We start from the raw sequence: 14,166 nt of genomic DNA on the forward strand, positions 1-14,166 counted from the left end.
GATAACACTTAGGACTACACAAATTCAGAGTGTGTTCCAGACTCTAATATTAGAAATCTACAACAAAAAGATAAGTAGAAAATACTCATGGTTTGAAAAGTAGGAATTACATTTCCAAATAACCCAAAGGACAAAGACAAAATCCTAATGAAAATTAGTTAATATTTTGAAGTAAGTTAGAACAAAACTGCTTCATATCAAAACTTGTGGGATATGGCTGAAATCATACTTAGGGAAAACTTTAAATGCAAACATTATAAAAACAAAGACAGACTACAATTTAATGAACAGGCATCTACCAAAGGAGTTAGGAAAAGATCAGCAAAAGGAAACAGATTATTAAATGTTTTTATAGCAGTATGTATCTTTAAAAAAAAAACCTTCTGTTTGTTGCTGTTTTATAGAAAAAATGTTTTTAGATATTGTTTTTATATCTGGGAAATGTGCTAAATTCTCTTTTTAATTCCAATAATTTCTCTGCATTTTCCTTTTGACTTTCTACGTATACAACCGTAATACCTGCAAGTGACAGTTGTTTCTTCCTTTCCAATCCAAATATCTAGATCTCTCTCTAAATATAAATATATATACATATATACATATATTTGACCTTACTGTGCTAACAAAGACTTCTAGTCCATAGCTGAATATAATGAAGAACAGAATGGTTAAAGTGGGCATCACTGTCTTCTTCCTGATTTCACAGGAAAACTCTCAATGTTTCAACATCAAATATGGTATTTACTGAAGACCTTCTATGCTCTACCACAGGGGTCACCCAACCACAGCCTGTGGGCCAAACTGAGCCCACTCCCTGTTTTTGCATAGTCTGCAAGCTAAGAATGGTTTTTACATTTTTAAATGGTTGAAAAAAATTAAAGGAATAACATCTTGAGACATGAGAAAATAATATAAAATTCAAATTTCAGTAACCATAAATCAAGTTTTACGGGAACACAGCCACACTTGTTTGTTTACATATCGTCTGTGGCCACTTACACACTACAGAGGCAGAACTGAGTTGTTGCAAAACAGACTGTAGACGGTATGTGACGCTCACATCACTTTGCAATGCTTCTTCAGTGCACTACAAATCGCAGTGACCTGGTTATAATCTGATAGAATTTTGAGTGCTATGTGTATTATCTTAGGGTAACACTTTACTATATCATGTCAAAACAAAAAAAAAAGGGAGAAGTAAACTTCGAATGTTGCATTCTTAAGGCAAAGTGAAGTATGGATCATACTGTTATTAAATTAGGTGGTAAAGCATTATGTTTATTATGCAATGACACCATAGCTGTCTTAAGAATATAAATGCATATTAACATTACCAGACTAAGCACTCATCACAATATTTTCAACTAACAGGAAAGCAATGGTCAGAGAAATTAGAAAATCTAAAACAAAATATCTCATCACAGAATTTCTTTACAAATTTAAAAATTACGAGATTTTAATAAAACTAAGTTTCTGAGTGGTTCATTTGTTAAGCAAGCAAGGAAAGCTGTTTATTGGCAATCGATTAACTAAATCATTTTGGATTGCAGCAGCTGGAGAAATGTCCAGAGAAAATAACTCTGTTTAAGACTATTAGTCTTTTGGCAAGAACAGTTGCTCAAAGAATTATATGAGTGTTGCAAACACCACCAATGGTTAATTAAAAAGCAAGGCCTAGGGCTGACCCTGTGGCGTAGTGGTTGGGTTCGCATGCTCCACTTTCACAGCTCGGGGTTCATCGGTTCAGATCCGGGGTGCAGACCTACACACTGCTTATTAAGCCATGCTGCGGCAGCATCCCACATAGAAGAACTAGAAAGACTTACAACAAGGATATACAACAATGTACTTGGGCTTTGGTGAGGAAAAAAAGCAAGGCATATAATTTTGAGTGGTTTTCCTTGAATCTTAATGAGTCAACAGATGTTACTGATACTACTCGGTTGTTTATTTGAGTCAATGCCAAGTTTGAAGTAGTGAAGAATTAGCTTCTATGAATAGTCTATGTGGAACAACTACAGGCTAGAATATTTTCAAAGACATTAGTGAGAAAGCACTAATCCAACACAACATAAAGTGGAATCAGATGGTGGTAAAAAAAATATGCGCAGAAAAAAAAAGTTTAGACAAATTTACAGACTGTGAAAATGTAGGTGTTTAAAGCCTGTGATTTCTTCATTGTATTATTCTTTAGCAAATATTTTGCAAAAATATTTTGAATTGTGTTTCTGAACCAATAGTGTAAACGGTGAACTTCCTTTGCTCCTGTGGATTTAACCATCAGTTCTGAATTTCTGTCAGGAATAGAAGCCAAAAACCCTGACTTGCCCTACCACACAGCAGCTTAATGGCTAGGAGTAGTAAGGTTTTATTAAGACATTTTTGATCTCATAGCCAAGACTGAAATTTTTCTGAACCAGAACTGCCCTCAACTTCTATTATTAAACACTGAATGGCTTTGGAAATTAGCTTTTGTTGCAGATTTGATACTGTTTCTTAATGAATTCAATCTAAAATTATAAGGCAAAAGCAGGACTTACATGTGAAACTTATACCGTGGTAAAGTTATTTGACAACAATTAACGTTGTTTGAATAACAATATCAAGCTGCTTTATATACTTTCTGTGTATCAAAACTTAAAACAAAAAGCAAGATCTCCAATCCCACATAAATTTGCAGTAGGTATTTTTTCAGAGCCTAATCTATAGTTTTAGCATGGTATGTTGGATTACTTTCCTTGGGCAGCCCTGGGTCTTGACTTCTGCCCCAAGGGCCCAGGAGAAAGCCATAAGCAAAACCCAAGTTTATTCAATGGAAGAAAAATGTCCTCAGGGCAAAAGTGGCTTTGGCCCACTGGTGCTCCTAAATTCCCATTTTCTTTCACAATGTGGCTGACAGTTCCTTACTCTCTTGACTGTTCTTGGCACACACAGTTAAAGTGATTTACATTTTAACTAGCATTTTTAGTTGTTTTCAACGGAAGAGTTCTTTCCAAAGAACTTGCCCACCAATAATAGAAACAAGCCTGAGCAATTACTTTTTAAAGGACCAGCTGCCCTTTTTTCAACAGCTATGCAGCAGCTAACAGTAGTTCTCCTAAAATGAAAGGAACTATAAAATAGTTCCTAGCAAAGCACACAGGTAAAGTGTAGCCCCACAGCAAATTTCCACCTGGACACAGAGCTATGGCATCTCCCACCCCGATAAAACCAAGCAGCACAATGACAGTAAATGGCATGAATGATTAACATATTATTTAAAAAATCAGTAGTTATTTGTAAAGAATTAGGTTGCATCCCCACTTCAATCCTTACACTAAAGTAAACTTTACACAGATTAGGAGTTAAACATAAAAAATAAAACCACTAATGTACTAGAAGAATATATTGGAAAACTTTTTAACTTCGGGGAAGATTTCTCTGATAGAAAACTCAGACGTCATAAAAGAAAATACTGATAAATTCAGCTATATAAAAGAAAATAACAACAGAAAGACTTTTGCACGGCAAAAAAACAACCCAAACAAAGTAAAAAGCAAGTAACAAACTGGTGAAAATTATTAAAATTATTTGCGGGGCCAACCCCATGTGTAGTGGTTGGATTTGGCACACTCCACTTCGGTAGTTCAGGTTCATGGGTTCGGTTCCGGGGCACAGACCTCCACCACTCAATCAGCCATGCTGTGGCAGCAACCCACATGTGAAGTGGAGGAAGACTGGCACAGATGTTAGCTCAGAGCTAATCTTCCTCAAGCAAAAAAAGATTGGCAACTGATGTTAGCTCAGGACTAATCTTCCTCAGGAGAAAAAAAATTATTTGCAACTTAGGTCACAAAGGGTAAGGATATATTATATAGATAATATATAAAGAACTGCTAAAAATAAAGGAGAAAAAGATCTACAACCCTACACAAAAAAATGGCAAGAAATGTGAATAGATCATAGAAAGGATTCTAGGAAACTAAATATTTTTTAAACTAGTAAATGGGAAAGAATTAAGCACTTTTCTGCTTTTCCTGTACAAATTGTACCCAGGATAGCTAAATAGTTGACAAAGAGAAATTCTCTTTATAGAAATATGGTAGCTAATAAATGAAAAATAAATGATAAAAAAAAAAGTTAGAATACCACCATTTGATACTCTTAATAAAATAATAGATCTAGGTCATGCATTCTCGATAGGGGCAATATTGCGCCAAAGGGGCTAAAAATTAGTTCTTAAGGATGGAAATTTTAAATACTACAATTGTTTGTGGCTCTCTGAAGGGCCATAGTAGAAAAACAGATATACAGGTTTTCGTGGTGTTAAAATTTCATAGGGAGGAGGTATGACCAGGGAAAAAAGTTTGAAACATCTCATTAGGAAAGCAACAATTTAAAAAAAGGTTGAGAAACAGTGATCTATATAAAAACCATCAATGGCTGCTAACATGACAAAAAAAGAGACTTCATATCACACACCATCAAACAAGGATACATATCACCACCTAAGAAATATTCTTGGTAAAAATTCATAAGTGCATCTCATCAAAACTCTAGATCTAACTATCGGTTTACAGGTTACATGGAAGAGAGGATATGTTAAAATATGCTATGAGTACGCTATTAGCCAAATCCAGAAGGTGGGGAAGTCCAGAGGGCAAACACTTATTTTCTTGAACAAATAAACTGTAAGAACACAAAAAAATGAAGGAAGAAAGCTATAGAATAAAAGAAATTTAAAGGACATATCAACAATTGCATTATGAGGACCTTATTTGGAGCCTAATTCTAAGAAGCCAAAGTAATGCTGTGTGCTGCACTGTGTGTTGTTGTGGTGTGTACTGTGGTGATGTTTAGAGTTATCTTTTAGAGCTACAAATGGAAATATTTACAGATGAAATAGGAAAAAAAGACAGTGATAAAGTGGAAAAAACATCTCAACACATTAACCAGTGGTTCTCAAACTTTAGTGTACATCATAGCCACCTGACGTCTTGTTAAAACACAAATTAATGAACTTCTGATATTAGGTCCTGGATAAGTCATGAGAATTTGCATTTCTTACAAGTTCCCTGGTAATACTGATGCTGCTGGTCAAAAACCACACTTTGAGAACCACTGTCATAGAAAAAGGGCTACTTTCTTTAATACGTAGACATGTTATTAGATCCTATTTTTAAATAACTAGAAAAAGACAAATGAACTAATAGAAAATAAGGAAAGAGCTTGGACAGCTCACAGAAAAGGAAATACAAATGTCCTCCAAATATATGAAAACATACTCAACACCACTCAATATGAGAAAAATACATGTTTTCAAAACATAACAAGATATTACTTTTTACCTTTTGGGATAATAATTAGCGCTGGCAAAGGTGTGGGAAAATGGACTCGGCTATACATTGTTGATAGGTATGTAAACTGTTGTTGCCTCTGCATAAAGCATTATCAAAATTTAAAATGCATATATCCTTTGAACACTGCTAAGAATTTACCATAGAGATATTCATATTTACACATGTAGAAAATGGCTTAAATATAAGGATAGTCATTGATATCATTGTATTTAATAGCACAAAACCAGAAGAACCTAAACTTTCATCAATAATGGATTAGTTGAATAAATTCCAGTATATCCATGTGGAATATTAAACAGCCATTAAAAGGGTGGAGGTTGCACTGTAATCTGATATGAAAAAAATGCCAACTTATGTTTTTAAGGGAAAAAACAAAATCTCATAAATAGTTAATTCTATTAATTTTAAGTACCTGTAAATTATATTCATGTTATACTATAAGCTGATAAAATTTAAATCCAAATTTTTTTTAAAGTTTTTCTTGTGTTTAGCTAACAACAAAATCCAGCCTATGCAATTATCTTATGATTTGCTTACCTGACTGAACGATCATCACTTCCAGTCACGGCCAAAGGTTTAGTAGGATGGATGGCAAGTGCCCAAAGTTCACCTTCACAATGCCCTTGCATAATCAGGAAAGGTTTATTTCTTTCATGTACCACAATTTCAAAAATCTCACTGTCCTGTGTTCCAACTAGAATGTGGTCACCTCGCCAACAAACACTCCTCACAGACAAACCTAGTAAAAAATGAATTGTATTTAAGATCAATGCTGTGATAACAGAATGCAAATCTGCCTAATCAACATTAATTTTTGTATCTTTTATACCTTAAATATAACAGAAAAGGGATCAGCAAGTCTTTGATCCACACATTTTCTTCATTTATCCATATTGTTTTCTATGTGGAATGATATTTCTCTGTTTTTTGTTTGCTCGTTTTGTTTGTTTTGGTCCTATTGTTGTTTGTTTGGTTTTTTGAGGAAGATTAGCCCTGACCTAACATCTGCTGCCAATCCTCCTCTTTTTGCTGAGGAAGACCAGCCCTGAGCTAACATCCGTGCCCATCTTCCTCTACTTTATATGTGGGACACCTGCCACAGCATGGCTTGCCAAGCGACACCATGTCTGCACCCAGGATCCAAACTGGTGAACCCTGGGCTGCCAAAGAGGAACACGCGAACTTAACCCCTGGGCCACGGGGCCAGCCCCTATTTCTCTGTTTTTATATACCTAATTTCTACCCATCCTTCAAGACATACACTCTTCTTCCATATTAGACAACTTGAGTCATAGTCTGACCACTTCCTCAGCCAAAGTCTTATATAACACAGTTTGTATCATCCAAAAAGTTAATTATTCAGGGATTACTTTTCTTTTTAAAAGATTTTATTTTTGTCCTTTTTCTCCCCAAAGCCCCCCAGTACATAGTTATATATTCTTCGTTGTGGGGCCTTCTAGTTGTGGCATGTGGGACGCTGCCTCAGCCTGGTTTGATGAGCAGTGCCATGTCCGCACCCAGGATTCGAACCAACGAAACACTGGACCGCCTGCAGCAGAACGCGAGAACTTAACCACTCGGCCACGTGGCCAGCCCCTCAGGGGTTACGTTTATGGAATTATATTATTTTTCTAGTATAATAATCTGACTTTTCATGTGTCTATATTTCATTTCTTCAATCTGCTCAAAAAATCATTAAGAAGAGAGACTTCCACTTTTCCTGTATACTCCACAATCCTTTTTGTAACCTCAGGAAAGCTAGTGTTTCTCTCAGTTTTCTCATCTATATAACACGGCCAACATAAAGGGGCTGTGTACCTCACAATGCTGTTGTGAGGATCAAATAAGAAAAAGTGTCAAATTATTTTGTAAACTTTAAAGTACAATAATGCTCAGCAAAACTAATGAAAATGCTATAACAGTTAACATTTACTGGATGATTATTATGTGTCAGACACTCTTCTAAACGTTTTACGCCTATTAACTCATTTAATCCTATGAGGCAGTTATTCTTATTCTCATTTTACAGATGAGGTTAAATAATGCAGCCCGAGGTCACACACCTGGTAAGCAACTAAAACATGGCTTATACATAAAACTGTGTAACTTCCAATCCTACTCTTATAATACCACAATAGTGAAAATATGTTTATTTCTATAGTGAAAGATTCTGTTTTATTACACCAACTTTTTAAAATCCCCAAAAGAAAAAAATATCTCCTGACGGCTGACAAATTTGGATGAAGGAAAAACACATCCACACGCATTTAAATCATCCTGAACAAAAGTTCCCCCAAATGTCAACACGCTTTATTTTCAACAGTTTATTCGCTAAATAGTTACATCCAGCATTCTAAGAGCAAAACGTTCTCAGAATCCAAGGTTACCAAAGTAAGTACCTATCACATGTCTCTGTAGGTCCCATTATAACAGGCATTAGACATATGAAATAATCTTTCTCATAACAGTAAACCTAGATTATCTTAGGCAAAGTTTCTCCTCTTCAATAGAAGGATTTCAATTAAATATACACAGTATAAAGGGACAAATGTAAGTCTCACTTATGTCTAGTGAAAGACACAGACAATCCTTGGTACATTTAGAATTTGCCTAGTAATAAGACATCTGCTTTCTTATTACCTTTGTATCCCTGGTCTGTTTCCCTGAGATCAATCACAGTAATTGGTTTAAAAGTTAAATCCCAAAGACGAATACAGCCGTCTCTGCCACCAGTAGCAAAACCTTCTTCACAAGCATTCATGCTAAAAATTCCCGCCTAGAAGAAGAAATAAAATAATTTAATACGATATGCTTTTTAAGAAAATCTACTATATAAGGCAGAAACCCACTTTAAAAGATTTTGATATGAGATAGGAATAAACAAAAACATCAGAAAATACAAATGAAAACCTAGAAATAAATTTATGTGTAAATAGAAACTCAATATATGACTAAGGTGATATTTAATGATATGAGCATAACATAAAGTTAAACCATATACCATATATAAAAATGAATTACAGATAAAAAATATTTACATAAAATTCTAAATGCAAAACATAAAACAAATATGTTAGAAAAAGTCAGAACACTTATGTAACTTTTGGCTGTGAGAGATCATTTTATGCATGGCAGGTTATCACAAACCATAAAGGAAAATTTTTAAATTTTTCATATGAGAAAAGATATCATAAGCAAAGAAAAACAGATTGGGGAAATATCTGCAATGTGTATGACTGTCAAAAAGTTAAATCCCTGATATACAAATAAATAAAGGAAAGAAAGTCCAAAACCAACAAAAACCAAAAAAGAGCAAAGGATAAGAAAAGCCAATTAAAAGAAAATGAAATTTCAAGTAGTCAATAAATATATGAAATTTCACAAACAGGGAATAAAACTAAAACAAGAAGTTAGTTACTATTTTCACCCAAAAGACAAGCAAAAATTTACAATCATGATCACATCCTGCGCTGATAAGCATGAGGAAGGGTTTGGTATTTTTATATACTGATGGTGAAAATGTGAACTGCCATAACCTTTGTGGAAAAGAATCTGGTATTTCTAGTCTTTAGGCATTTTGCTTAAAGCAAGTCCTGTTCTAAGTAGTTCTTTAATATGTTTAACGCATAACACATTATATATTTAGCAGTGGTTCATATTAATATATTTAATAACTTTTCTACTTGATCTTACTGCTAACAACGTGACAGCTCTGTGCTCTCTAGCTCCCTTCACTATCTGAGGGATCCAACTGTCAAAAAGCCCAAATCAAAAAACACTAAAAGGTTTTAACAACAGATCTTTTTTCCTGGTTTGTAACTTTTTGATATGAAAATCTCATGAGGTACAAAAATTAAATTCCTTTGCCACTCACTTAACGAATCAGTGATATTAAAATTTAAAAGTTATAGGGGCCTGCCTGGTGGCATAGCAGTTAAGTTCGAGTGCTCCACTTCAGCAGCCCAGGGTTGACTGGTTCAGATGCAGGGCACGGACTTCCACACCATTGATCAAGCCATGCCGTGGTAGGCGTCTCACATATAAAGTAGAGGAAGATGGGCACAGATGTTAGCTCAGGGCCAATCTTCCTCAGTCAAAAAGAGGAGGATTGGTGGTAGATGTTAGCTCAGGGCTAATCTTCCGCAAAAAAAAAAAATAATAAAAAGTTATATGCTTTTCTAGAACTGTCCCAAATTCTCCATTGGTAAATTAGCCACTAGATCACTATCTTATTCTAATGTGGTTAATCTAGAATACTTTTAGGATGAATTTAACAAGCTTTTTTCCAACACTGCAGTCATGTGCTGCACAGTCTATGACAGACCACATATACCATGGTGGCCTCATAAGATTAGTACCATATAGCCTGGGTGTGTAATTGGCTATACCATCTAGGTTTATGTAGGCACACTCTATGATGTTCACACAACAATGAAATCACCTAACGATGCACTCCTCGGAATGTATCCCTGTCATTAAGCAATGCATGACCATACTCTGAGAAAGACACTAAAGCAATGGTTTGAACAAGATACTAATTACACAAATAAATTTCCATGTGTCTAACTGTATAACGTTTCCTCATTGAAATCTTGAAAACAAACAAATTCAGTTATAATAGCATTTTTCAAGTAACTGAATTGATCAGAAAGTGCTATATTATGTAATCTTTTGTTCTAGGATAAGAAGATAAGTAGTTAACAACTAAAAGTGTTTAAAAATATTTAAATATACTTACAGTATGGGCTCCTTGTATTGTTCGTATCAGATTAATTCCTTTCCAAACATATATATCTCCATTGAGTGCACCAGAATATGTTAATTCATCTCTTGCACAGGCTAGGCACAAAATTGTCTGAAGATCACCAGTCTTACCAAAAACCCCTCGTTTTGGGGTCAGAGCATTTCCACATAAACTCCAGAACTAAAAGGTACAAAAAATAATCAAAATTATCAAAGAACGCTTATAAAATAAAGTAAAACATTTCCAATACCTTGATGCTATATTCAAGCAGCAGACTAGAAATTACCTAAGAAATTCCCTTATGATATAATAGCACTCAATATTCACATCCTCATCCTAGTGTTGTCAATAGCTATGTTATAGTAGATAAGTCACTGGTTTCAATCCTTATCTGTAAGAATAAGGGGAATTGAACTAGATTATTTTTAAAATATGCTATGCTTCCCTTAGGCTTCTGAAAACAGTCTACATGAAACTTAGGTAAAAAAGTTGGGAATGGGTTACTAATGAAAAATGAAGATAAGACACCATACACTAACAGGAAAAAGGACCAAACCAAATATTCGATCTCTGATCAAGAGAGTAAAGATGGGGGAGGGGAGTGATTAGTATGTTGCTCTCATGATATTTTCAAAGCTGAGCAATTCTGTTACTTGTAAACCTTAAAAATAAGAGAGATACACATTTGGAATAATTTGTTCATCCTTGGGAGAAGACAAGGAAGTCAAACATAAATCTTCATGACCAGCATTTTTGTTCTTTTACGTAGATTCAGGTAAATTTTAACCATTTTCAGAGAAAAATAAAGAAACAAAAATAGAGTAGGGCAGGGATATACAAATTAAATAGTTCTACATTAAGAAATTAGGACCAGAGAATAAATTCAACTTTATAATAAGTAAATTACCATTTAAAATAATCTAATTTGTTAATATTATATACTTAAAAATCTTACCTGATCTTCAAGATCTTATTTTAAGACCTAGAGATCTTAGTTTAAAACCTTGAAGCCTCAAAGAACTAAAAATTACGACACTTATCCATTCAAATGACTAATGAATGCTTTACTCAATGAAACTTTATGATTTTTTAATTTAAAAGCTCCATGACTTCTGTGGATAAGAATAGCTGGTTCTCTTCCTTTCAGCAAGTCCCAACTTCAATCTATTATTTTCCTCTAGCTCAGTGATTCCCACTTTGGCTGAACATTAGAATCACATTGGGGAAATTATAAAACATGCCTGGGCCCCCAGTGAGATAAACTGAGACAGAATCTCTGGAGAGTGAAGCCCAGGTATCCAAATGATTTTGATGCTCAACAAGAGTTAAGAACTATTGTTCTAGAATCCACATCAAAGCTGTCCATAAAACTTTCTGTGATGATGAAAATGTTCTATATATATTTAGATATGCTCCATAACTATACATTTATATCTCTCTATATACATGTTGTCCAATACAGTAACCACTATATACTTGTAGCTCTTGAGCATTTGCAATGTGACTGCCGGTGTGACTGAAGAAATGAATATTAAATTTAATTTAATTTAAATTAATTTAAACAGCTACATGTGGCTAGCTGCTACTGTAGTGGCCAGTGCTGGTCTAGATCATCTTTGGGACTTAGTTTCCTGACATATATTGCCTGCAAAGAGAACCTCCATACTATTCATTGCCTCTACCAAAGGAAAAGAAATGTAATCCTATGAAAACACAGTTTGTTTAGTTTGAGAAGATGTTTCTAAAAAACCTGAAAATTAAACTTTTAGCTTTATTTACAATATAAAGCAGCAGTAAGATCTCTTTAATTTGCCAATAATTTATTAAGCAGTTAATATATATCATGTCCTATGTCAAACATCACCTTTTCATCAAAGATGAACAAGACAAAAATTTCTTTCACAGTGCTTATACTATGTACCTTACACCTAGCATATAGCCTTTTGTTGTTGAATATTTGTTGAAAAAAATAAAGATTTAATACTATTCATTATCAAATCAGTACTAGAATACCAAAACAAGAATTGCAGCAGCAGCTAAAGATGCTTTGGAGAAAATGTGGATGGAAGTAAGCATATCAAAAGAAACAAGGTAAACACAGAACCTTACTTACTAGGAATTAACTGTTATAAGGAATTGTTACATCAGATCGTGGGAGGAAAGGGAGTATTTCCAATTTGCACCAAGGAATTAAAAGCAACTATAAACATAAGAATGAATATCACCACTGACTACATGGGCTTCAAAACCTGAATTATAATTATAAAACAACTCTCAGAGCTTTCATAAGCAAAGTAAACAGTGGCTATCAAAGGCTGAGGTCAAATCAGAGGAAAGAGAGAGAGAGGAAAAGATAACACTTGCAGAAAGGTGACCATGTTCTAGGCACTATGACAAGCATTTGCATATATACTGCCTTATTTAATCATCAACTCTATGAGGGTGGTAACAACAGCCACAGTTTTAAGATGTGAAAAAAGCTCAAACAGCTAGTAAGTGGCAAAGCCAACTCTACCCATGTTGCTTCTATTATACCATTCTATCTTTCTGAATGAAAACCTCTTAGTTTACTTAGTTTACTATTCTCACATTTTCCTTTGTAAGCGAAACATGAAGAAACAAGATGAATACAGTAATGCCTACTTCAGTAGACTATAAATTCCTTTATGGAAAGTGTTTTGTTAATTCCCTATTCATACTTATATCCCTTACAGTGTCTTATCCACAGTAACTACACAATAAATATTTGTTAGATTGAACATAACATGCAAAACGTTGACATTTTAAAAAATAGTGCTGCCAAAATCCTAAAACTAGCCTAAATTGTAAATAGTGTGATATGTACTTAGTGGCAAAGAATAAGTAAACATGACTATTATAAAACAAGACCCTTCTAGTACCTTGATATGTTTTACACCACAGCTGACAAGTTTATTTGGCTGGTACAAATCCCAAGAAATATCAAATATCTGTAAACAAATCAGATTCATGGTTAAAATACTTATTTTCAGAGTCATTTAAGAATTCTGTCCAAAATACCAAATAGCACAAAACCCTACCTATCATAGAACAACATTCCTCAATAAATAATAATCAGAATCCTATGCTTAAAAATCTTATAAAGAGAGAAAGTAAATATGTAAGTGATAAGGAACAAAAACTACTCGTATTTTCTAGGAACTTTATGAAGGAACCAGCGGAGTGAAAATTAACACCTCCTTTTTTTAATTTTTTAAAAAATTCAGTCCATAAATAATAAGAATGGCTTAACAGAACTAGGGCATGAGACAGGTACGTGCATAATTTCTAGAGAGGAATGATACTTATTGGAACACAGACTTTATACTTATATAGCTAGAAATAGACACAGAACTACTTACATAAAGGATCCAAACATTTATTTCACAGTAAAAACTTTGTTATCATTTTTTAGCTTTTCTTTTTATTGTTTACGAGTCAAACAAAAGTAACTTATACCTAAATTTTGGAGATCCCCAGGCTTTGCTCTTTTCTAAGATTCCATAAATTCCACATAAATACAAACCACTTTTGTTACAAAAGAAAATCAAAAAAACCCAGATGAAATAAAATATGCATTAGAAACATGCACTTTAACAATAAATGAAAGACAAACTAATATTTGAAAAAGAATTTCATAGCAGAAAAAAACCTGGTAGTCTTCAGCCTGTTTCTTTGACATCTGCCTGCATAATTACCTAAAACGCTTACTACTTCTCAAATAATGAAAAAATACATCTTATAAATTAATGTTTAACATTCACCATAATACAGATTATATGAAACACATATTGATGCAACTTTAAAATACTAACCACAAAAATACTTTTAGAACTTCTAAGGACAGTATCATTTTTCATAATAATCAGTCTATTTACTAAATCTAAAGTACTGATGTGCGAAATGCTTTGATCCAAGTGTCAGAATACACAACTGTCTAATAAAATACACCTAACACTTAATTATCTAAATTGTTTGTGAGTGTGTACCCCTTTGAGAATCTGTTGAAAACCAAGTTTATTTTCCAAAGTGCAAATATACACAAAATTTTCTATACAACTTTCA

At 33.8% G+C, this 14,166-nt stretch overlaps 1 protein-coding gene across 11 annotated transcripts in view; it reads right to left on the reverse strand.

The window, feature by feature from the left end:
- Positions 1 to 14,166, reverse strand: part of EML5 (EMAP like 5) — a 140,252-nt gene that overhangs the window by 90,077 nt on the left and 36,009 nt on the right. For all 11 annotated transcript variants that reach the window (XR_011532889.1, XR_011532890.1, XR_011532888.1 and 8 more), the window contains exons 4-7: positions 12,984 to 13,052; positions 10,078 to 10,263; positions 7,980 to 8,115; positions 5,877 to 6,078 (exon numbers count right to left, since the gene is read on the reverse strand). Coding sequence is in view for 3 of the 11 variants with exons in the window: in XM_070593562.1 (XP_070449663.1) it covers positions 5,877 to 6,078; positions 7,980 to 8,115; positions 10,078 to 10,263; positions 12,984 to 13,052 (593 nt within the window). In the remaining 8 variants the exon portion in view is untranslated. The remainder of the gene's footprint in view (positions 1 to 5,876; positions 6,079 to 7,979; positions 8,116 to 10,077; positions 10,264 to 12,983; positions 13,053 to 14,166) is intronic.

Source organism: Equus przewalskii, chromosome 25, assembly GCF_037783145.1.
Source record: "Equus przewalskii isolate Varuska chromosome 25, EquPr2, whole genome shotgun sequence".
NCBI lineage: Eukaryota > Metazoa > Chordata > Mammalia > Perissodactyla > Equidae > Equus > Equus przewalskii.